At 39.3% G+C, this 23,978-nt stretch overlaps 1 protein-coding gene, 1 long non-coding RNA gene and 1 other non-coding gene across 4 annotated transcripts in view; 2 read left to right on the top strand and 1 right to left on the bottom strand.

Moving 5' to 3' along the window:
• Positions 1-3,090: 3,090 nt before the first annotated feature.
• On the bottom strand, positions 3,091-10,506 carry LOC120607605 (uncharacterized). 2 transcript variants are annotated; one of them, XR_005654177.1, is made up of 3 exons: positions 10,427-10,506; positions 4,924-5,097; positions 3,091-4,176 (listed from the first exon to the last, which is right to left on the bottom strand). It is a non-coding gene; the product is annotated as an uncharacterized LOC120607605 (long non-coding RNA). The 2 variants fall into 2 exon arrangements; XR_005654176.1 differs by having other exon boundaries at positions 3,092-4,176; positions 4,937-5,097.
• Positions 10,507-10,786: 280 nt separating this feature from the next.
• NUP160 (nucleoporin 160) overlaps positions 10,787-23,978 on the top strand; it is a 40,865-nt gene continuing 27,673 nt past the window's right edge. The window contains exons 1-7 of the mRNA XM_039869353.1: positions 10,787-11,012; positions 11,268-11,379; positions 15,932-16,142; positions 16,446-16,668; positions 17,905-17,983; positions 18,505-18,619; positions 19,218-19,376. Coding sequence (XP_039725287.1) covers positions 10,913-11,012; positions 11,268-11,379; positions 15,932-16,142; positions 16,446-16,668; positions 17,905-17,983; positions 18,505-18,619; positions 19,218-19,376 — 999 coding nt within the window. The 5' untranslated portion in view covers positions 10,787-10,912. The remainder of the gene's footprint in view (positions 11,013-11,267; positions 11,380-15,931; positions 16,143-16,445; positions 16,669-17,904; positions 17,984-18,504; positions 18,620-19,217; positions 19,377-23,978) is intronic.
• LOC120610729 (U6 spliceosomal RNA) lies at positions 22,171-22,277 on the top strand. Its single transcript, XR_005654989.1, has one exon. It is a non-coding gene; the product is annotated as a U6 spliceosomal RNA (small nuclear RNA).

Raw genomic sequence — 23,978 nt, 5'->3', positions numbered from 1 at the left:
CCAAATGAATCCAAGAAAACAAAGCCTATACATTTCTCTGCATTAGGAGAGAATAAAAAAGGAGAGAGGGTAAGACGGGAATAAGAGCTCAGAAAACGTGACAAATAGTAATCATGAAAAATTGAAAATCCCTGAAATAGAAAGATAATAATAGCTTTCTCTGAATCACCATTCAATCTGCACAAAATATCATTGCCAACTGGAATCCTGCACTTAGAAAGAAAAAAAAAAGATAAAACATTTTTTTCAATTTATTTTTTGTAGATTAATGATTAACTTAATCTCCAGTGTGGTAATTCAACATCATCTAGAGTTGAGTCAGTTTACCAGTAAATTCAATTTCTTTAATGAACGAGAGTTTCAAGAGTGTATGTTACCAAATTGAGAAACTGAAAAAAAAATTTAAAGACTTTCAGAACTACATGTTACTAAAAATAACATTGACCCTTGATATTTGTCTGAGCAATCCTTTAGAGAGAAAAGGATTTCATCCATTGGAGATAAATGGGGCCAACTCATCTGCAGTCTTTGGTTTAATTAGCTAAACTCTTCCAGATGGAGAACATTCAAAGCAAAGGAACATTTCTGAGCCCCCTGGAATTGTTAGTAAGCATAACAATATGCTACATGTAAAAGAAAATATGTGTCTTTTATCTTTGTCTTTAAAGGACAAGTGAGGAAGTACCTGGTAGCATTATGATTTTCAGTTTCATCATTGGGAAAAAAATGCTCCAATTTTGTTCAGTATTGAACGAACAAACTTTGAGTGTTTGACAAGACCCCTGTCCTTAAGGAATCCACAATTTAACTAGCAGTTGCCTGGCACATAGATGGGGCTGGATAACTATTTGTTGAATTAGTGGCTGAATGATATAGACAGTTGAATAAGGAATTGTAATAATAAAGTTCTGAAAAAAGTTACCGTATTCAGAGGGGAACGTGGGGACCTCAAGCTGTCAGAGAAGGCATCACAAAGGACTTCCAGGCAGGAGCACAAAGGACTTCCAGACACAGAAGATAGCATGTGGGAAGGCATGGAGAGAAGAGAAACATGTATTTAGGCACCAGCTAGTCATTTAGTGTGGCTAGAGAATAATGTGTATATAGAATGTGCCTGGGAGGTAGTGAGACCACAGAGATGCGTTGGGGCTCATTTGAAGAGGACCCTGAAAGTCTTAGTTTAGACTTGATCCTTTAGTATATATGGGCATTTTAGAAAGACTTTGAAACACAGTAAAGAGCAGGCATGGAAAGGGAGAAGGGAGTAAAAGACACCAAAGGTTAAATGCCCTGTTTGTGACTAGCAGTAGGATAGATCCTCTACACATTTCTATTAAATCTCACCTAATCCTTGCAATACTCACAGTGGATACATAACATTGTCCTCATTTTCTGAGGGAAAAACTCAGCGAGGTTAAGCGACTTACCTCTAGGTCACACAGCTAATAAAAGATAAAACTAGGATTTGAAACCAGGGTCCTAAAAATCTCTTCGGAGAATAAAAATATCATTAGACTCAAACAACTTAGTATTAGGAAAAACATACAATGGAAGTTTGGAGAAAGTTAGTGAGTATTAAGAAAGACACGCATGTAAGACACAAGGAAAGAAAAGCATGACTGTACAAAAGGATATTTACAGTAAGGGAGATACAACACAGGAAGTGGGAAGATAATCATAGAAAAACCACAACATGTGTTTTTAAAATGCAAAGCCCCAGGGAGGAGAAAGCAAACGATACAATAATGCCATTCACTATGGCATCCTGTGCATTTGGTTTTGCTCTTTACTTTTTTTTTTTAACTTTAAACAATTTGTTATGAGAATAACAAAGATACAGCTCATGATCTTGCAACTCTAATGCTCTAAATCAGAACCAGATGGTGCCTAGTGTACCCTGTTTCCTAGAAACTGCAGGATTTTGAGGACAACACCCTCTGATTTCAGTTCCTTCACAGATACTAATACACAGCTAAATAATGTGGTTGCTGGGCATTGTCAGAACATCTGTTTTTCTTGCTCGAGAATCTTTTTGAAAGTGAAAACTTCTCTCCATTTTTATTGTATTTTTTTCTGATTTCAAAAGTAATTCATTTTTGGGGGTAAAATTTGTGAAAAATTTTGAACAATAAAATTATCCTGCATAATCCTTCCACCCAGGAATAACCAGTGACCACTGTTAATATGTTGACAATATTGTTTTTTACATGTGCGTACACACACACACACTTTATAGAAAATAGGATGTATAGAAATTGTTTTTTAATGTTTTGTTCACTGAATATATCATTAGTATTTTTCTCATATCACCAAATATTTATGATGACTGCTAGTATTCCATCATAGACATTAATTTATTTAATCGATCTCTCCATTCAACAAATTTATTCATGGAACACCTACTGTGTATCAGAACTGTGCTTGGCACTGGATGCACGGTAGGGAGTGAAATGGGCAAAATTTCTGCCCTCGTTGGGTCTACAGTCCTATGATTGACCTCTGCCTTATTTGAGACCTTTTATTATTTAGAAAAAATAGCATGGTGAAATCTGGCAAACACTACCTGTGTTATGTGATTTAGCTTAACATCACTTGGTGATGAGTCATGCAGACAGTTTGTACCACTGAGATGATGTGACAAGAATGGCACCTTACCTCTGTGGTCTTCCTTCTGAGAACCAAGAACTTCAGTCTAATAATGATTTTTTTTTTAATTAAAAAAAAAAAAAATCAAGAGACATTCTACAAAATACCTGACCATTGCTCCTCAAAACTAAGGTCATCAAAAATAAGGAAAAGACAAAAAACTGTCACAGTCTTGAAGAATGTAGGGAGAATGACAACCAAATGTAATATGTTGTTCTGGATAGAATTCTGGAAGAGAAAAAAAAGTCATAGGTAAAAAGTAAGGAAATATGAATAAAGTATGGATTTTACTTAATAATGTGTCACTATTAGCTCATTAGTTGTGATAAATGTAAGTTGTTCACAGTGGAGGAAATGGGGAGGGAGGGCAGATAGCATATCCAAGAACTCTCTGTACCCTTTGTAATTTCTATAAATCTAAAATTACCCTAAAATTCAAAATTTCTTACACACACACACCGTGACAATCATCTTTGTATCTTAAAGCACATCTCTGTTTCCTTAGATAAAGCCCCAAGAGTAAAATTACTGAATCAAAGTATATACACATTTTTATTTACTAGAGATTTTTATTTTTATTTTTATTTTGAGATTCTTTTTAAAGTGTTATATTTGTTTGGTGGACTTTTCAGAGATAGTGCAGTTATATGCCTTTATCTTAGCATCTTCCTAGTTGTAGTCTCCTGGTGCTGGAAAGAAACCTACGAGATCATGAAACCCAAGTGCCTGCCTCTACAGATGAGGAGACTGAGGCCCAGAGAAGTGAAGTGACTTGATCAAGTGCCTCGTTAATAGTGGGAAGGAGAATCCATATTCCTGGTAACTCTAATCCCTGCTGGGCCGTCCTTGGGTGTGTCCGAATGAACTAAGATTTTCTAACTCATGGTGTAATCAGTGACCAGCAGTCAGACCTGGGTAGTTCTGTTTTCTGTAGGTAAACATAAGGATTTGCTTCCAATATCTTGGACATGGGTGCTAGGAGCTAAAAGGAGTTTTCAATAAGTTTAAAAAATGGATTCAGACACAACTAACAGAATTTACTTGACTAAAGCCCTGGACAAATTAATTTTCCTTTCTGAGCTATTGCTACCCAATCAGAAAAATCAGAATTCCATTGCTCCCTCTTAGTCTTCTGACAGGGAACTTGTAGAAATTGAGTAGCTAGTGCAGACATATCTGCAGAAGCCTTAGAGAGAAATGTCATTTAAGGAGAAGGCAACTGAATGAGAACAAAGGGCATATTTTCTATTAAGTGGTCTGTCCTATCCCAAGAAGTTCATTTCCTTGCCTGCATGATCTCTAGACAAGGAAAATCCCAGACTTGGCATGGGTAAGGAAGACAAGGGCGATGGAAAGGAAGGGAGAGAATTGTTAGACTTCTTGGCTGGAGATCAGAAACAAATCGTTCCCGAGCCTGGCATTGTCAGGGGCCAGCGTCAGGAGCAACCCAAGAAGGCAGACGAGGAACATTACCATCGGACTTGGCTCCGCAAACCGTTACTCAACAGAAACTGGTGCGTAAGCAGGATCCTGGAGGATGCAAGAGAAATATAAACAATCGTTGGGCGCGGACCTGCGGTTGCCTATAGAAGCTTTACCAGGCAGACATTTTGACTTACTGAATTTCCAGACATTCTTGCAGGATTTGGGTTATGACAAAGGAAAGCTAAAACAAAACTACTGTCTGGGATTTAGAAAAGCATTGACCTCTGACCTCAAACTGGAGCCTCTAATCAGAGTCCTAACTTTTACTCAGGTCAACGAGCATCCTTGCTCTGCGATATGAAAATGACTTATTTCATTTGCCTATAAACATCTGTCAGCACCTGCACTGAATTGAAACTTGGCAGGCAGAATGAGGAAGAGCTAATACTTCTAAAAATGCTTCCTATTTTTATGATTTGAACCCTTTTACTCTTTGAAGGATGAGAACAACGGGAGAAAGACATTAGAGAACTTTCAGGAGAAGATGAAAGGAGAAAAGAATTAAACAGATGGCCTGTGGCCGAGTGACAACAAAAGAAGTGACATCTCTGAGCTTTTAAAAGACAGAATGAGGAGGGATCACCTGAAGTTGGTGCAACTTCATACGAGTGTAGCTCCAAGAATCTATATTTAAAAATCTGAATCTGTAGCTTTTTATTTGAACTGTGTGCTCTTACACGAAAAGCAGCTCTGGGATCTATACACATAAATAAAACTCTTTACTGTATTGGCTTTGATCTCAGTCTTTAAGGTCAATATTATTCACATTTTATAAAGATGACTTAACTGTACCTGTTAAGCCTACCTACAGATCTGGTTCCTTGTTGATGCCTCCAATTCCACCACTGAAGTTCCATTCCCTCGTATTAGATGATAAATCAATTGTATATCACATGTGAGTTCCAGTCAACTGATAGCTGCTTCACTGTGTTTAAAATGGCATTGAGGTAGGAAAAGACCCCTCAGCTGATGAACAAGAAAGGGCAAAGTGTCAATGTCTGTGGGTTAAGGTGATGTATGTGCAGTACCCCTACTTCTGGGAAGGGCAACTGATTAAGATTTTATATTATTGGCACCTCTGTGTGGATCCGTGTCAGATCACTTCCAATTACACCACAGCTGGTTTTGATAGGTATAGCACTTATATTTTTAGAAGCAAAACTCAGGACATATGGTTCAAGCAAGGATTTTTTTTTCTGATTTTGTGAATTAAATTATGTGCAAGCTCTTACAAAGATATAAAAATAACATTTAATTAAGCATGTAATGAATCACAACATATTGAAATTTATGGTAACTATTACATCAAAGGTGAAAAAAAAAATCCAGGACATATGTCCCCAAGGATAAGTCCAAAGAACAGGAAAGTCAGATCTGGGTGGAAACCCTGGGCTGTCACGGGCCATAAGAGGGCCCTGGTGTCTGAGGCAATTGGGGAGAAAGAATGATGAAAAGGGAAATGAGAAGTCACCGATATACTTCACTTATTCCACATTTTGCTTTTTAAAGAATCTTTTCCTGTAGGATTCTGCTTTGGGGGAGAATTTCAAAATTCTAGACAGTATGTGAGGGCAACTGTTAAGTACCTACGATATCATCCAGGCTTCCCCAGCAATTATTAACCTTACAGTGATGTCGATCAGCTTTCGGCAAATTTTTTGCAGGCTCTCTTGAGACACAGAGCTTTTAACGATTTACAAAGTTTGATGTGAGATAAAATAAAATTCTTATATCAAATCTACAAAAAGAATTTACTAAGTACTTTAAGGACTGAGTTGTAAGAAAAGACCTTTAAGTAAATCTAAATTCTTTGGCAAGAAAGAAAAAGCTCTCTCTAAGATGACCCAAACCTTCTCAATCATTCTTCACCCCAGTTCTCTTTATGCTTTCAAGACTTTTTTGCCTGGAATTTTTCTCTTTTTTGTACGTATCTCTTTTATGCTAGTTACCATAGTTTACTGTTATCTGCATTTCTCCTTTGTCTCTCTGTTAAACTGGGAGAGCCTCAATAGCAGAGTGAGAAATTTTGATTCTGTCCACAAATACTTTATGAACACCTAGGCAGTGCTAATCGCTGCACTCGGAACCAGAGACATGACAGAAAACAAAGTAGACGAGATCTCTGATTGCATGAGCTCCTATTCTGAGGGATCTTTCTAACCCCTATGCCTGGCACATGCTAGGCATGCAATCAAGACTGAAAGAATAAATGAGGCATAAATGGAGCTCCTGACAGGAATTTGAGATTTAGTTGCTATGGTTAATATGGCAACACATAGGTAAAAGGCAATCGAAAAAAAACCTACAGAAATAGAAAACCTTAAGTCATTTACACTGTGATTGCATTCCAGGTCATTTCTGCTATCACGGCAGTTATTGAAAGTAACTGTCCAAGGGGCAGGAGACCACACTCCTAGATCCTAAAAGAAAATAGATTATGTAAAAAGTATTTGATGCAAACTAATACTGATTTCAATTAAAGAAATTATTACCTAAAAACTAAGATCCATATAAATGTAAGTATGACTACTGACTTCTGATGATGCTACTTGAATTCACTGCGTCTGGGATATGGATATGAAGGTCAAAGAAGGCTCTGTAGCCAGGAGAACACTGTGCACCAACAGATATATTTAACATATGGTGAAAATGACAATAAAGCAGTGTTTCCCAAAGTATTTTCCCATAGAACAATGGTCCAATGAGTTGTTCTTGAAAAGAGTATAGAGTCTGGAAAACACATCATGCATAAGGCCCTCTTGAAGCTTCACAGAGCACAACTTTGTATTAATATCTCTGAAAAGTCCTGCAGGAAATAATATATTTAACTTTATCATCATTTCTCATACTTATTTAAACCATGAATTCTTCTTTCAAGGAACAGCTATTAAGTTAGTTTAGGAAAATTTGCTTTAAAGTTCAATTTACAATACTGTTCACTTATACGTACGTACCTATTAGTGGTGATCTGGCAAACCATGACATTCTCAGAATACAATGTCAAGTACTAAAAATATTTATCTTATGAAAGTATCTGTAGATGAAATTTGCTGCACAAACAATAATCTTGGTAACGTTCCACATTTTGTTTCCAAATGAAGTCACCACCTAACCACTAGATGGCAATAGGATTCCATTTATGTTACAACTATACCAACCAGCGTAATCAATAATTCAAAAGGCATTTGAGTTTTCTAGGAATGCATATGTGCGTTTATTCATTCATTTAGTCATTCCTTCAAATACTTATTAGGAACTTTTAACTTCTGAGAACTCTGATGGATACTGAAGATAAAAAGAGGAATGAGACAGTTCACTGCCAAAAATTGTAATTCTTGGATTCCCAGGAAACGGTAAGATGCCCCATTAATTTAGCAACCAGTTTTTAAAAATAAAAAGAGAAAAGAAAGAAATATGACATTAAACATGCACGTGGATTGCATGACTCAGGAAGGACATGCCTGTTCTCAGTCCTAGGGACAGGCTGAGTTCAGAGCCTGGAAATTAAGCAGAGATCAAGGTAAAGGTCCAGCCTGTCTCCAGCTTTTAGGCCACAGACCTAGAGCTTAGTGCCAGAAGAGAGCTTGAAAATGAATACATACAACACCCTCTTCTGAGAAACTGAGGCACAGAGCTGTTGGGTGTCCTGCCAAGTGACAAGAGGTTAGTTGAAACAGAGCTAGAACTTGAACCTATAGTCTTCCAATATTTCATCATCAATTTTGGATTTTAGAATAGATCTTCCCCTAAACTGTTTCCCTTCCCCAATTCTTTCTCCCTGGTGCCTGGCTGCCCATCCTCATCCTTAGACAAGGGGTGTGTGTGTGTGTTGTTGTTGTTGTTGTTGTTGTTGTTGTTGTTGGATTCCCCAGGAAACAGACTCTGAGGCAGAGATTTGCATTCAGGAGGTACCCTAGAGCATGCTTTCAGGAACAATGCCTCAAAGGAACTAAGGGGGACAAGATTGGGCAGAAAGAGAAGTTGAGGCCACAGCTGATCCTACACAGCGTTCTAGAGCTCAGATGGTCCTCCAGAGCAGTCTTAGATCAAGGCTAGGGGGCAGGATCCTTAGCTTTTCCACAGTGAACCTTGGTATAACCATAAGCAAGGTAACTCCTTCCAGCTAAGAACAAAACTCAGAGGATTAAAATCAAGGTATTGGCAGGGTTTCATTCCCTTCTGGAGGCTCTAGAGAAGAATCCATTTCAGTGCTTTTTCCAGCTTCTAGATTGTGGTGATGGTTACACAACTATGTGAATGAACAAAAGTCATTAAACTGTACACTTCAGAGAGGTAGATTGTATGGCATGTGAATATCTTAATAAAGTTGTTTGAAAATCCTTTACAGATGATGCTGTATTCTTCACTTTGTATCACACTAGGAGGCATTTTATAGATGGTTGTCCTTATTTGTGAGAAATGTTAAGATTGAACTCTGGGTTAAGGTGATGACAACTGATGGTTGTCAGCACCTGGTATTCCGAGGTGGTCTCCCATTCAGGCCCGACTAACCAGGCCCGACTCTGCTTCCTTCTGAGATCAGACAAGATTGGGCACGTTCAGGATGGCATGGCCATAGACGGAAACTATATTTTTAACAAGTGCTTCAGAAAATTTATCTACCTTACAGGAATAATGCTACCTTATAAGGATGTTATGAGGATGAAATCAGAATGTGACATAGAGTAAATCATAAATATAGTAGGTAGAAGAAGCCACACATCCCTGGCCCCTGAAGAAAGATGTTCACATCCTGATCCCTAGAATCTATAAATGTGTTACTTTATAGTAAAAGGAACTTTGCAGATGTGATTAAGTTTAAGAATCTAGAGATGAGGAAATTTTATTATCTGGGTGGAATCTCAGGAGCTTAAAATCATGGTTCAGGAAAAATATTTTAAATGTTAGCTCTGTTCAACAATGCAGCATTTTCATTCACATTAGAACCTTTATCACCAAAATCAATTGTTCCTACAAGGAAATACAATCCAGCTTTCTCCTATTCCACAGACCTGCTCCTTTTCCACTATTCCCACCCAATTAATGGCACCTACCATTCACCCAGTTGCTGAGACAAAAACAGGAGACATCCTAGGCTTGGCTTTCTCTCTTATTTTCATGCTCACTTACCAGGTCCAACTGATTTACTTCCTAAATGTTTCCTTCAAACTTATCTAGTCTTCTGCATGCCACTCAGGGTCTTATCAACTCTCATCTGGACCATTCATTCATCAAATATTTACTGAATGCCTCTTATGGGCTTTTTGTAGCAGCGAGGAGAAATAACAGCATGTTTGTGCGCTTAGAGAAACAATAAAAGGGGTGGGGATGAAGACATAGGAAAGAGGAGAGAATTGCTGGAATGCAGGTGTTCTAGGGAAAAAGTAGAAAGTTGTCCTTCCATAAGCTCAGGGACAATTCCATATAGTAACAGGAAAGAAAGAGTATGTGGGTACAGATGCCGAGAGGTAGGAAGAGGTGGTAGGGGGTAAACTCTTTTGGTTGCATCATTTTTCTAAGTACAGAAACAAGCTGATAGTGAAGATGGGGGATTAGGTGTTGTGGGTTAGAGGAGCTGTGAAATACTCATCTAGGACAGTAAGAGGACAAGGGATAAGCAATGTGTTTGCCAGGAAGCAGTAGGGTTCAGAATCATGGTAGAGGTTGAGGGAGACATATCAGTGTGAGCGTACATTTTTCTCTAGTCCTGTTCAGCTGCAGATTTGGATTTAATCACAATCGTAGTTTTTACCAAAGCATGATGAACAAAGCTGGGCAAGGGAGTAATTTAAATAGAATTTAAGCAGAGCAAGAAGGAAACATCAGGGAAGTGAGGGACAGCGAAAAGGTGGTAGGAACAATGAATTTTACGTGGAACGAAGGGATTGCATTGCTAGAGGAGTGAACTGCAGAGCGATTAGAATAGGATGGATGAAACAGAGGACAGAGAAGGGATGTGGTAATAACAAGTAGTAACAGAAGTGCTTAACAAACGTTCACAAACGTTGACATCAAGGGGAAAAAACCTTATCCCGTTAATATTAGCATTTTCCTCAATACTGAGCATCTACTCTGCCCTAGATACGGATAAAGCCTCAGTATTTTCCACACATCCAAATAATGGGTGCAACGAAGGGCAAATTCCTTTCATGTATCCAGTGAGCAGCATTTAGGGAATTTCAGCGGATTACAGCATCAATGTTTCATTGAACCCATTATGCTTCATTATACAGGTGTACAGTCTCTTAAAAAAAAAATTCCAACGCAAAACAAAAGGTCCCTCTGCCCTTCACACCTCCTTGCCTCGATCCCACGCGTCTCAGAAGGGTTAAGGAGAGCAGGTGGAGATTCACAGGCCGACACCCAGTGAGGGGACCGCAAACTCGGAAGCCGGCAGAGGGCGCTGACCCGCCAGGCCTCCGGGACCTCGCACTCCCCAGAGGTTCAGACCGCGCCGTCATTTTTAAAATGGAAACAAACCCGGCCCCGCCCCCCGCCCTGGGGCCGCTGGGTAAAGGGCTCCGCCCCCGGCGGCCTCCGGGCCCGTCACGCGGAGGTTCCTGCGGGTTGGCCCTCCGTGCCCTTTCTCTTTTGGCTTCTTCCCTGCCTACCCGTTTCTCCAGCCAACTCGCTGGTAACCCTGAAAGACAGGGTGGAAGCCGCCGTTCCCTTCCCCGGGGTTCATCACTAACCCGCGCCGCCGCCCACCCCTCCCCCGGAAGTGACGACAGCCGCCCAGTCCTGCTGGTGTCCCGTCGGGCCTCGCGGCGGCGGCGCGAAGATGGCGGCGGCGGGAGCCCTGGAACGGAGCTTCATGGAGCTCAGCGGTGCTGAGCGCGAAAGGCCGAGGCGCTTTCGGGAATTCACAGTCTGCGGCGTTGGTACGAAAGTAGCCGAGGAGGGCGCCATCCTGTCCTTCCCCTCGGCTCCTACCATGAGTCCCTAAATCTCTGATCCCCTGTTCATCCTCCTAAGTCCACATGCCTATAACCCCGGGATCAGAGCTTCCTTAGGGTCCTATTTTGTCTTTCTCTTTTAATATGGATTATCAGTCTGTCACCCTTTGCTTTCTCGGAGTCCTCAGTCCCTGTTATCCCCAGAGAACCAAGTTAAAGCTGACCACTCTCCTTTTGCAGGGACTGCAAATGCCTTGACCGGAACCGTGAAATACAGTGAGAGCGCTGGAGGCTTCTATTATGTGGAAAGTGGCAAGTTGTTCTCTGTCACCAGAAACAGGTTCATCCATTGGTAAGTGTTGTGTTTGCCAAACCCCCTGGAAGGTTGGGTTGTTCGGCGTCTGAATTTTTGTGGCTGTTCGAAAAGTGACATTCTCCAAAGCGGTAATTGGCAGAAAGAGAAAGATTGTTTTCTAACATCTGAATCAGGAGAAAATTAAGGAGACCAGAATTCTAGGAGAGGTACCCTCCCAGGGCTGCACTAAAGGTAGGGGAAATGTAGCTTGGGGGATAGAGTCGTAAAGACCAGTTTTAAACATTAACTCATTATGTTATCACAGTGCTTTACAGTTTCATTCTACAAACACGTTTGAGCTTTTACATGTCAAGCGCTGTGCTAGGTGTGCTAGGGATGAAATAGTGAACAAAAATACCATGCAAGATGTAGCAGTTTAGATGTGGACCCATATTTCACAGGGCAGTTTTAAGAAAAGAGACATTAAACTAATGATCACAACATAGGTATATCAATACAGATTTTTTCTACTTGCCTCAGTGGAAAAGTGTAGGGGCTATGAGAGGGTCATGGGAGGACCAAATTTTATTGGTGGGGTTTGGAAGGCCTTTAAGGAAGGAAGTCACATTTAACCTGGTATCTGAAAGGTAAATGGTTAGCTAGGCAGGGTGTTGTGGGAGAGAACAGTTAGCAAGTGGGGTCACCATATGCAAAGTCCATGAGGTGGAAAGAACTTGGTGGGTTTGAGGAACTAACTGAAGGTCTGTGTGGCTTAAGTGCAATGGGGAAAACAAAGTGATATGAGAGATGCTGAGACCAAAAAGGTAGGCAGGATTCATTATGAGGGACCCTGAGATCTTTTTAAGGATTTTGGACTTCATCTTAGGTACATTGAACAATTATTGAAGAGTCTCAAAGGATTGCTAACATGATCAGAATTGCATTTTTTAAAAAAAATCAGTCTACTTTGTGGAAAGTGGTTTTTGGATGGGAATAATACAAAAGAAAGATTTGCTTTTATGATAGCCCAAGTAAGAGATGCTGAGAATGACTAGGAAAAGAGTTGTGGGAATGACTAGGAAAAGAGAAATAGATGGATTCAACATACACTGAGAAAGTAGATTCACTAGGACTTAATGATAGATTGACTATGGGGTGGGAGATGGTAAGGGAAAATGAAGGAACAAGGACAACTCGTTGGTTTCTGGTGTGACTAACCAGGTACATATGGCAGGGGTTTTGAGAGATTTGAATAATTCTTTTAGATGTACTAAATGTGAAATATCTGTGTAGCAGCCTTTTGGCAATGTCAGGTAGGTATTGAAATTTACATGTCTCAGGCTCAGAAAAAAGACCTATGTTAGAGATAAAAATCTCACTTAAGAGATGTTTTTGAGCATTTAATATGTTTTAGTTAATGTTTAGTTACTGGGGATACGGCAGGAACAAAGCAGACAGAGTCCCTGCTCCCATGGAGGGAAACAGGCAATAAACAAGTTACAAAAAAAAAAGTCAGTATGGTTTGTCAGGTGATAAGTGGAATAGAGAACAGGGAAACAAGTTAAGAGGGAAGAGAAATGCCTATGGGAGATAATATTTTGTATAAGATAGTCGGGCAAGACCCACTGATATGGTGACATTTGAGCAGAGGAAGGAAAGAAATCTGGGTGACAAGAATTTCAGGTAGAGCATTCCAAGAAAAAAAACTGCAAAGAACTTTGAGACAGGAACTTCTATGTTGTATTCAAAGAATGTCAAAGGGTCACGAATCCGTAGATGAGTGAACAAAGGGTAGAGTAATAAGAAAGGTAGCCAAGGACCAGGTCAGGACTTTGTCAGTTATTTTAAGCCTTTGACTTTTACTCTGAGATGGAAAGAAGCCATTTGAGAGTTTTAAGTGAAGGAATGGCATAATCTAAGTTGCATTTTTAAAGGATTAATGTGGCTGTGGATTGAGAACACTATGGTGGGAAAAGGGTGGGAGCATGGAGACCAGTTAGGAAGTCAGTGCCACAATCCAGACAAGAAATGATGCTGGCTTAGACCAGGGTGGCCTTGGTAGAGGCAATGAGAAATGTTCTGATTGTGGATATGTTTTGAAGGTGAATTTGTTAGAATTTACTATTGGATACAGATTTCTGGCTTGAGCAACTAAAAGTTATAGAGATGCCATTAACTGTGTTGGAAGAGTGCAGGTGAAGCAGGTGTTTTTGTTTCTTTGTTTTTTGGATTTGCTGGGTCTAGGAAATCTGTTTTGGACAGGTTTCCTTTGAGACCCTGTTAGATACCCAAGTGGAAGTGATGAGGCAAAGGTCAGGAGTTTAGCGGATACTTTGGGCAGACAATACATTATTTGGGAATTGTTGGCATTAGATGGCATTTAAAGCTGTTCTACTGAATAAAGCCACATAGAGAATGAGTATAAATAGGGGTTTCTTAGCGTCTGCACTATGAGCATTTGGAGGTAGGTAAGTCTCTGTGGTGAGGGCTGTCCTGTACATTACAGGGCGTTAAGCAACATCCCTGGCCTCTGCCCACTACATAGCAATCATGCACACATGTGCACGCACACCACATTTAGTTGTGAGAAGCAAAAATCTCCAGATATTGCTGTCTGTCCTTGGGGATTGGGGCAGAATGGCCCCCAGTTGAGAACCACTGTGTAGATGAGGGAGGATAAGAGGACTGAACCTGGATCACTCCTATATTTAGGAAACTGAGGAACCAGTGAAGGAAACGGAGAAGGAGTAGCTAGTAAGAATTGAACAAAAAGATAGTTGTGTCCCACAAAGTCAAGGAACTGTTTCAAGAAGGTGTAGAGTAAAAAAACTATTAAATGCTGCATATAAGTCAGAGAAATGAAAATCGACATTGCACCATGGAGGACATCAGTGACTTTGTCAGGAACTGCTCCAGTAAGTGGTACAAAAGCCTGAATGAAGTGGATTCAAGAGAGAAGGGGGCGGGGAATTGTGAGCTGAGAACAACTCCCTCAAGGAGCATTGCTGTGAGAGGAGCAGCGAAGTTAAATGGTAGTGGGAAGGTGATGGTATAGGAGATATATAATAGTACGTTTACATGCAGTCAAGGGTAACCACTAGAGGAGAGGAATTGAAGAAGCTGAGAAAGTGAGGTATTAGAAAACACATGGATATTGAAATCATTCAGAATATGGCAGGAGAAGTAAGAGTGAGCCAGGAGCTAAAGCCTTCAAGGAATGAGAGAGATCTGTAGATAACTAATATGCAGGATAGCAGGTGGTATCTGATTGCCTGAGCTTCAGAGCTGAGTGGTTAGGGCAGGGAGTAAGGAATAATGGCCTAGGGGGCAACAGGAAGCAAGCAAGATATCTGTGCTCTGCCCTGAGGCTCCATTACAAGGAGCATGGTAGAGAAAGCTACCACCATTAGAGAAGGATGGGGTGTGGGCAGTGTCCTACAGGAATATCCAGAACCTAATTTTAACCATAAGGCAGGAAAGTGAAGCGATTGTTCAGAGATGAGGTTGAAGATCCAGAAAATTGTGCTTATGACACAGTGAGTTACCCAAGTAGCTCTGGGGAATCATCAGGGCTTCAGTGGTGCTTGCAATGTTGGGAAAATGTGTACAGTGAGCAGAAAATATGATCCAGGATCAGGGTTTGAGGGACTAGCATGTAGGGGGTCGGGTCAAGGAGAAGGAGAGGGAATGCCCAGAGGTGTGGGAGTCACACCAGGAGAGGTGGTATGGAAGTCGAGAGAGGAGACTTTTAAGGATGGCATGGTCAAGTATGTGGATTGTTGCAAAGAGGTCAAGTAAGAGAAGGACTGAGTCCTTTGGAATTGGTCTGGTGACTTTGGAAGAAGAGGGTTGGTTGAAGCGTATGAAGGAGGTGAGGAAATAAGAGAAAGTTTGGCCGTGGAGGGCAATGAAGAGAATGTGATAGTTGGATGGGAGCTGGAATGGGGTGATGGAAAGAGAAAGGCCTGAGAAGAGCATATTTGCATGTCGGTAGAAGGCTCTGGAAGAAGGAGAGATGGATGCAGGAGGGATATTCTTGAGAAAGTCAGAGATTGGCCTTTAATTGCTGGAAGGAGACCTGCTCTTTGGGTAATATGGTAATCAAGGTAATGAGATGTTATGGCATTCCCAGCTTAGTGCCTTCTATAGTTCCAGAGCTACTATGTGGCAGTTGCACTTGGAGAAGAGTCTGCCCTGAATCCTAGCAGGAAGAAGTAGCGGAAGGAAGGGGAGGGGAAATACCCATATGTATTAAGGTCACTATAGTTTGAGGCTGTAGTTATATATGTGGAGGCCATGTTCCACCTCAAGTAATGAGGGTATGTGGCATGATTTTCATTAGAGTGGAGTGTAATTGCATTGAATATAGTTCTAAATAAGTGGACTGTCAAGTTTGGAAATGTCTTCATATGATAAGATTTGAGTTTTATAGTATGCTTGGTAAATCTATATAAGGTGGTTCAGGGTGTAAAAATTGGTCTGACTATGTTTATCCAAAATTTTCAAATTGGGAGAGTTTACCAGGAAACTATTTCCATGTATTTCAGTGCTACAATTAGTTAGAAAGAAAAGCATAAACTTTTTAAAGAAATGTACTTTTTTTTAACAGGAAGACCTCCGGAGATACACTGGAGCTGGTGGAAGAGTCACTGGATATAAATTTGTTGAATAATGCAGTTCGCCTCAAATTCCAAAATTGCAGCCTCTTACCTGGAGGGGTTCATGTCTCTGAGACTCAGAATCATGTGATAATCTTGATATTAACCAATCAAACAGTACACAGGTTGCTTTTACCACACCCTTCCCGGATGTATAGGAGCGTAAGTTGATTAAGTCCTTTATTAGATTCCTCTGGCTGTCACACATAAGTACTGGAGCAATAGCCTTTGGAATTGAAGGAAAGTTGAATTCCTTGGTAGCCCTCACCACACACAGTTTGATAGTTACTATTTAAAATGATCAGACACATTGTAGGTTGAAGAAATAGTTTTCATTTAAAAAAATAGATTTCTTTTTAAGCTGGACGATTTTTTACTCTAGAAGCTTTGGTAGCAATTGAGAGGAACTATGCAACGTTAAGCTTATTCTGATTTAACAGATTTTTCTTTGTAATTACTCCACAGGAGTTAGTAGTTGAAAGTCAGATGCAATCAATATTCACTGACATTGGAAAAGTTGATTTCAGAGATCCTTGCAACAATCAGTTAATTCCAGCAGTCCCCGGACTCCCCCCTAATTCTACCACCTCGGCAGCCTGGCTTAGCAATGATGGGGAGGCCCTGTTTGCTCTACCTTCTGCTGCTGGAGGAATCTTCGTTCTTAAACTACCTCCTTACGACATACCTGGTAAGAATGGGAACTGAATGTGGATATAACTTTAAACAAGGAAGGTTGGCATTAACACAGATCTTGGAGATCCATACCCATCACTCAACACAGGAATTGCTTCCATAACACTCCTGAAAAGATCATTCAGTGTCACTTACCCAATGCATCCCGAATGCTTTACTGTTTTCTTCCAAGAGGGCATGATTTTATATAGTGGATGAGGAACTGTAAAGCTTACTGGAATATGGGAAAACATAACTAAGACAGCCTATTCTAAGGTCTCTTGTAGAGATCAGTTGACTACCTTTAGGTTGAGGTACTATAACTAAAATTAATGAAAACAAGAAAGTCGAGTTGCTGATATCCTGCTTCAAGTCACCACTATCTCTTGCCTGGATTATTGCATCACCTTCCTCAATATCTCCCCAGATCTGTCCTTAACTCCTACACAGAAACTTCTTGGGCAGACTGAAATACTTAAAACCTAAATCAAGTCATGTCAGTATACTACTCAAAGCCCTCGAATGAGGGCGGTTCTTATCTCACTCTGAATCAACCCACAGTCCTTACATTGGTGAACAGGACCCCTCACCTCAGCACCAGCCACATGCCTTTTTGCAGTCCCTTGAACACACAGGCACGCCTTCCTCAGGGCTTTTGCCTGGAATAGTCTCCGCAGCAACCAGCTTGGCTCCTTCCTTCAGCTCCTTTAGGTCTTTACTCAATGCCCCCCTCAGCTAGGCCCTCCCTGACCACCCTTTTCAAAATTACACACACACCCTGCCCTAGCTTTCACTTTCCGTGTTTTATTTTTTTCTCATTGCTAATTCTACTTAATTTGTTAACTTCTTGCTTCTCCCATCTCCCAATGGAATGTAAGTTCCATGAAGGCAGGATTTTGTTTGTTTACTGCTCCATCTCCAGCACCTAGCACTGCCTGACACATGAAAGGTACCCATTGATTCTTTGTCAAAGAATAAAGTATTTCTTCTAAACAATACGAGTTATTTATAAATGGCAAAAATTTTCCCTAGGAATCTAAAAATGCTATTTTTATTGATCCAATAATGATTCAAAATATTTTAGGTGCGATATACATGAAAAGGTACATCTTAAGACTTCCTTATAGAAATGTAGAAGCCTGTCATTTGTTATAAAGAGCTTGTTCATTGTTGCATCCTTCTTGCCTTTGGGTGTCACGAAGTATCATCAAGAGGTGTCTTGGATGTCATTGATCTGTTTTCAATCTTTTAGGAATGGTGTCAATTGTGGAACTGAAACAGAGTTCAGTAATGCAACGATTGCTTATAGGCTGGATGCCAACAGCTATCAGGTGAGTGCTGTCTGGCAGGTAAATCAGGGGGCCTGAGAATTTAATTTTACATGGGTCAGCACCTGTTACTGCTTCCAGTATTACTCCAAGGCAGGTAAAGATTACACTGGAAAGGAGAGTCTGCGCAATATCACGTCCCATCTGAGGAGAGCCATGCTCCAGAGCCCACCTCATTTGAGATTGGCCACCCTGACAGCAAAAAGTAGCTTACTGTGTATGTCTTCCCAATATCTATTTCAGCGCTCTGCCTTGACTTACCAAATCAATTTTGTGTAATATTCAAAGTAGAAAGTTTCTGATGATTAGGACAGTATTCCATTGTTACATAGAGCCTTTTAAAATTTATCATAGTAATCGATTACAAATCAAATAAAAAGTGTAGTGGTCTTACACCAACATATAAACACTTGCTCCTTATGTTGATTAAAAGTATACATTTCTAATTTTATATCTTAAATTGCAAATTCTAACAATCAGATGATTTGCAATAGTCAAACTCTAAACTGGCCTTATGTTTTTAGAGGTGATCAGGGACCTTCAGATCGTCCCCTCAGCCTTGCCATTCATTGTGTCGAGCATGATGCCTTCATCTTTGCTCTGTGCCAGGATCATAAACTACGAATGTGGTCTTACAAGGTAAATGCTACATTTATAGTTTCTATAAGTTAAAATAGGACTGTGAATTGTTAGAGAATTGAAATAAATCTTGCTGCTTCTCTTAGGTTATCAGATAACTTAGTTTGAAAATTATAGGCCATTTCCAGATTTAGACAGTTTCATTTGGCTTTATTTTTCTTATATTTCTCCCCTTGTCTTTATATTTTGAAAATTATGAGTCTTAACAGAAAAGTTGAAATAATAGTACAGAGTATACCATTCACTTAAGAACAAATATGCTTTATAAGTTCAGGTTCGTAAAATAGTTTTCAAGATTCACCAAAAAACTGATAATTTTATCTATCAGAGATAATTTGATCTTACCCCTCAAAAAGAAACCTGTAGGGTCCTTCAGCAAACAAACTGTCTGCTGCAACGTTACACTCCAGTATCTTGGGACTGCCTTATTTCTGTTGTGTGAAGTTGTCCATCATGTCCCTAACTTGTCAATAAAAGTGATGTTTTTTTTTAATGTCCAAAAAAAAGAGTGGCTGTGTATCCTTTAAAGAGGAAGGGGATTTGTTTTCTAACCTAAATATTCTTCGGTACCAGTTATTAACTCTTTTATCTCGGGCAGGACCAGATGTGCCTGATGGTAGCTGACATGCTGGAATATGTCCCTGTGAATAAAGACCTTCGGCTCATGGCTGGGACTGGACACAAATTACGACTTGCGTATTCCCCTTCCATGGGACTCTATCTAGGGATATACATGCATGCACCAAAACGAGGACAGGTATGAAATATGACACATCAGGTTATTCTCTATGTACTGATGTAGGGGAGGAGCTGTAGCTTCATTAAGTCAATTTCAGACACCAACCTAGATGTCTCATGTGTTTCCACTGAGATGGTGGGTTTTGTGTTAATATGTGAATCAAAAGGTCTTGAAAGAGAAGTCAGAATAAAAGGAGGCAGAGAATTTAAAAGAATATGACAGGAAAAGTTAACCAAAATGAAATGAGAAAGAGCAAATTTAGGTCTACGAAAAAATGGAGTTATTTAAGGGACATAGGGGAAGTTAATTTTTAGAAATAATTTTGCTCATCAAACACTAGCTGTTGTATGAAAATGAGATATTTAGGATGTGATACAATAGCATAATCATAAACAGCTGTTTGTTGGATATTATGTTTGGCACAGTGCCAGGCCCTTTATGTACATTAACATAAATGCTTGGAGTATGCTTGCTCAGCTCACACTTTACATGTTATCCACTTACTCTTATTAACATTCCAATGAGGTTCGTCCTCCTCACTCTGCATGGATCCCTCATGCTGGCTGCTGCCCTGCCTGGGTGCCCACATTCCTGTTAGGCTCTGATATCCCATTCCGGGTTGCCCCTTCATATAGATGCCCTCCACACTGTTTGGGCCCTGATTCTCTGCACTAGGCCACCCACATGCAGTGGACACCCTTCTCACCTACTTGGGCTCTAATCCCCACTGCAGGCTGCAGGCTGCTACTCTGTATGGACACCCTTCTAGTCCTGTTGAGTTTCCACCCGGTCAGGCCCTTCGTATTTGTGGAAGCCCTCTCACCCTGCTCCTGCTCCTATACCCTAAACCAGGCTACTCCCAAAGGTGGACACTGTTCTCACCTCCTTGGGCTCTTGATTCATCCCATGACCCCTTTTGAGGGCTCAATAATTTGCTAGAACAGCCCACAGAACTCAAAGAATCACTTATGTTTACTAGTTTATTATATGACAAAGGATCTAGAGAAACAGCCAGATGAAAAGGTATATAGAGTGAGGTCCAGAAAGGTCCTGAGTGCAAGGGCTTCTCTCTCCATGGTATTGGGGTGGGGTGTGCCACCCTCCCAGCACAGGGATATGTTCACTAGCTCGGAAGCTCTCCAAGTCCTATACTTTAGGGGTTTTTATGGAGGCTTCATCATGTAGGCATGAGCCATTAACTCAGTCTTTAGCCTCTCTCCCTTCCCTGGAGGATGAAGGTTGGGCTGAAAGTTCCAGGCTTCCAATTATGGTTTGGTCTTTCTGTTGTCCAGCCCCCATCCTGAAGCTATCCAGGAGTTACCTCATTCCTATCATCCAGGAAGTTCCAAGAGACTTAGGATCTCTGTGTCAAGAACTGGGATCAAAGACCAAATATTAGAACAAAAGATGCTCCTGGTACCCCTGTCATTCAAGGGATTGTAAGTGTTTTAGGAGCTTAGTGTCAGAGACCTAGTGTCACTGACCCCCTGAAACATCTTAGTGTCAGGAACCAGGGGCAGAGACCAGGGGCAGAGAGGTGATTATTTCACAGTTCCTAATAGAGTGTGTTTAAATCATACTGGAAAATATTGCCATCTTAGTATTAAGCCTTTTACCATGAACATTGGATGCTTTTCTGTTTATTTAGATCTATAATTTTTTTTAACAATGTTTTATAGTTTTCAGAATACAAATTTTGCGGTTCTTTTGATCATTTTATTCCTAGGTATTTTATTCTTTTTGATGCTATCATAAATGGAATTATTTTCTTAATTTCATTTTCAGGTTGTTTGTTGCAAATTTATAGAAAAACAGTAGATTTTTGTATATTGACCATGAATCCTACAACCTTACTGAACTTTTATTAGTTCTAATAGTGTTATAGTGGAATCCTTAGGACTTTCTAAATACAGGTTATACTGCCTCCTTTCCAATATAGATGCCATTTCTTTCTTTTTTTCTTTCTTTTTTTCCTTTTTTTTTCTTTGCTGAATTGCCCTGGACATATACTCCAGCACAATGTTAAATAGAAGTGGCAAGGCCTGATATCATTGTCTTCTTCCTTGATCTAAAGGAAAAAGCTTTCAACGTTTCACTATTGAGTATATATTAGTTGTGAATTTTTCATAAATGCCATTTATTGGGTAGGGGAAGTTTCTACTCCTAGTTTTTATGAAAGTGTGTTCGGTTTGGTGTGGTTATCTTGATTCACATTAAGACATTTTTACTCACCATTTGCTTTTGCATCATCAGTGCAAATATCAACACAGCGAAAAGGCCAAATAATGTCATAGTATTATTTTGAAAGGAATTTTAACCTCACTGACCCCCTGAAACATCTCAGGCACCTATAAGAGTCTATGGACCACATTTTGAGAACCAGTGCCCTAAAAGTTAGATCCAGAGTTGAATGTGGTATTCTAGGAGTGGTGTCAGATTGAGCAGAGCTCTTACCTCCTTTGTTTTGAACACTGTGGTTCTATCAGGGAAGCTTTTTCGGCAGCCATGTAACCCTCGTGCCTGTTCAGATTGTTATGAATTTATAGTCTTTTCTCTTCCCCTCTTTACAAAAACTGCTCTTCAGCATGGTTTCTTCTCCTTAATCTGCATAGTTGCACCTTTGTATTTTTTAATTTCTAATATTTTACATCCATTTCTATTAATATTATTTGTTCTTGTTTTTCTTTTGGTTCTTTGGATTCTAAGTCTGTTAATAAGTGTTTTAATTCAGTAGGTTCTCACCGATATAATAAGCATGCTATCTGTATTTCCATCTAAGAAATTTATAAAAATCTCAAACAGAAGTCTTCTAGTGCTTGCTTTGGCAGCACATATACTAAAATTGGAACAATACAGAAAAGATTAGCATGGCCCCTGTACAAAGATGACATGCAAATTCATGAAGCATTCCGTATTTTTAAGTAGTACAAATTAGTAGTTACAAAATGGTTACAAGGATTTAGAGTATAGCATAGGGTATATAGTCAATATTGTAATGGCTGTGTGTAGTGACAGATGGGTGCTAGAATAATCAGAGAGATCACTTCATGGATTATATAAATGTCTAACTTTTTAAGATTTAAAATAAAATTAAAAAAAAAAGAAGTCTTGTAGATCTACCGTGTTGTGTATGGACTAGTCCTGGGCCAGGAATTCTTAGTGATTTGACATTGCCATAGATATCCACATTCAGGGTTTATATATTTTATAAAAGTAATCAGTCTGCAATGGATTGGAAATTAAAAAACAAACCAAAACAAAACAAATCCTTAATTACAGGTAGTTTGAGAACCACTGCATTAGACGAACATTCTTCCAACTTGTTTTTTGGCTAGAATCTGCAATAAGAAATATTTTTCATTGCTACCTAGTATATACATATGAGATGATGAACATTAACAACAAAATTTTTATAAAGTATTTACTATGAGTGATGATCTGATGAACTCTGATACTTCCATTTGGGGTGCTTTTTTTTTTTTAATGCTGTATGAGACCTGCTATATTGATTAATATTCCACTAATGAGTTGAGGTCTGTAGCTTATAAAATACAACTCTAGGCTGGGGTAAATATGATTACCACATATATTTTTCTTATTTCATACAGTCTTGTTTTTTTCTCAAAAGGGACTCTGTGTGTGTGTGTGTATTTTTTTATATATTTTATATATATTATAATATATATAAATATATATTTACTTGTTGAAAATTGCTTACATTGTAAGGACAGACCCATTGTCACTCTTTTTAGTCTGAAGCATTATTACTCTTGTCAGTGAATTTTCTTTTTTTTTCTTTTTTCATTTTTCAATTACAGTTAACATTAACATTATATTAGCTTCAGGTGTATAACATAGTAGTTAGACTTACGTATTTTACGAAGTGGTCATCTCCATTAAGTCTAGTACCCACTTAGCATCATACAGTTATTACAGTATTATTGATTATATTTCCTATGCTGTACTTTACATCTCTGACATCTTTTTTGTAACTACCAATTTGTTCTGTGAATTTTCTTTATCAAAAAATTATTTTAAGTACCCATCAAATTATTTTGAGTTTGAATTTTTTTGTTTTGACAAGGGAGTTAAATACTAAAGATGAAGTATTTTATAGGGTTTTTGTTGTTTTTTTTTTTAATAAAGATTAACTGGCTAATGTTGATTTGTATTATATATATGTTTTAAACTTAAGAATAGGTTTCTGACCATAATGAGATACCACCTCACACCCATTAGGATGGCTACTATCAAAAACAAAACAAAACAGAAAATAACAAGTGATGGCAAGGATGTGGAGAAATCATAATCCTTATGCATTGCTGATGGGAATGTAAAATGCTATAGTCGCTATGGAAAATAGCATGGCAGTTTCTCAAAAAAATAATCATAGAATTACTCTATGATCCAGCAGTTCTACTTCTGGGTATACACCCAAAAGAATTCAAAACGGGGTCTCAAAAAGATATTTGTACACCCATGTTTATTACATTATTCACAATAGCCAAGAGATGGAAGCAACCAGTGTTCATCAACACATGAATGAATAAACAAAATATGGTATATGCATAAAGTGAAATTTAGCTGTAAAAAGGAATGAAGTTGTGATAAATATTATAA

Source organism: Pteropus medius, unplaced genomic scaffold (genome assembly GCF_902729225.1).
Source record: "Pteropus medius unplaced genomic scaffold, Ma_sr-lr_union100, whole genome shotgun sequence".
Lineage (NCBI taxonomy): Eukaryota > Metazoa > Chordata > Mammalia > Chiroptera > Pteropodidae > Pteropus > Pteropus medius.
Note: the sequence above shows the minus strand (reverse complement) of the source record. Positions and strands in the feature narration are given on the sequence as shown.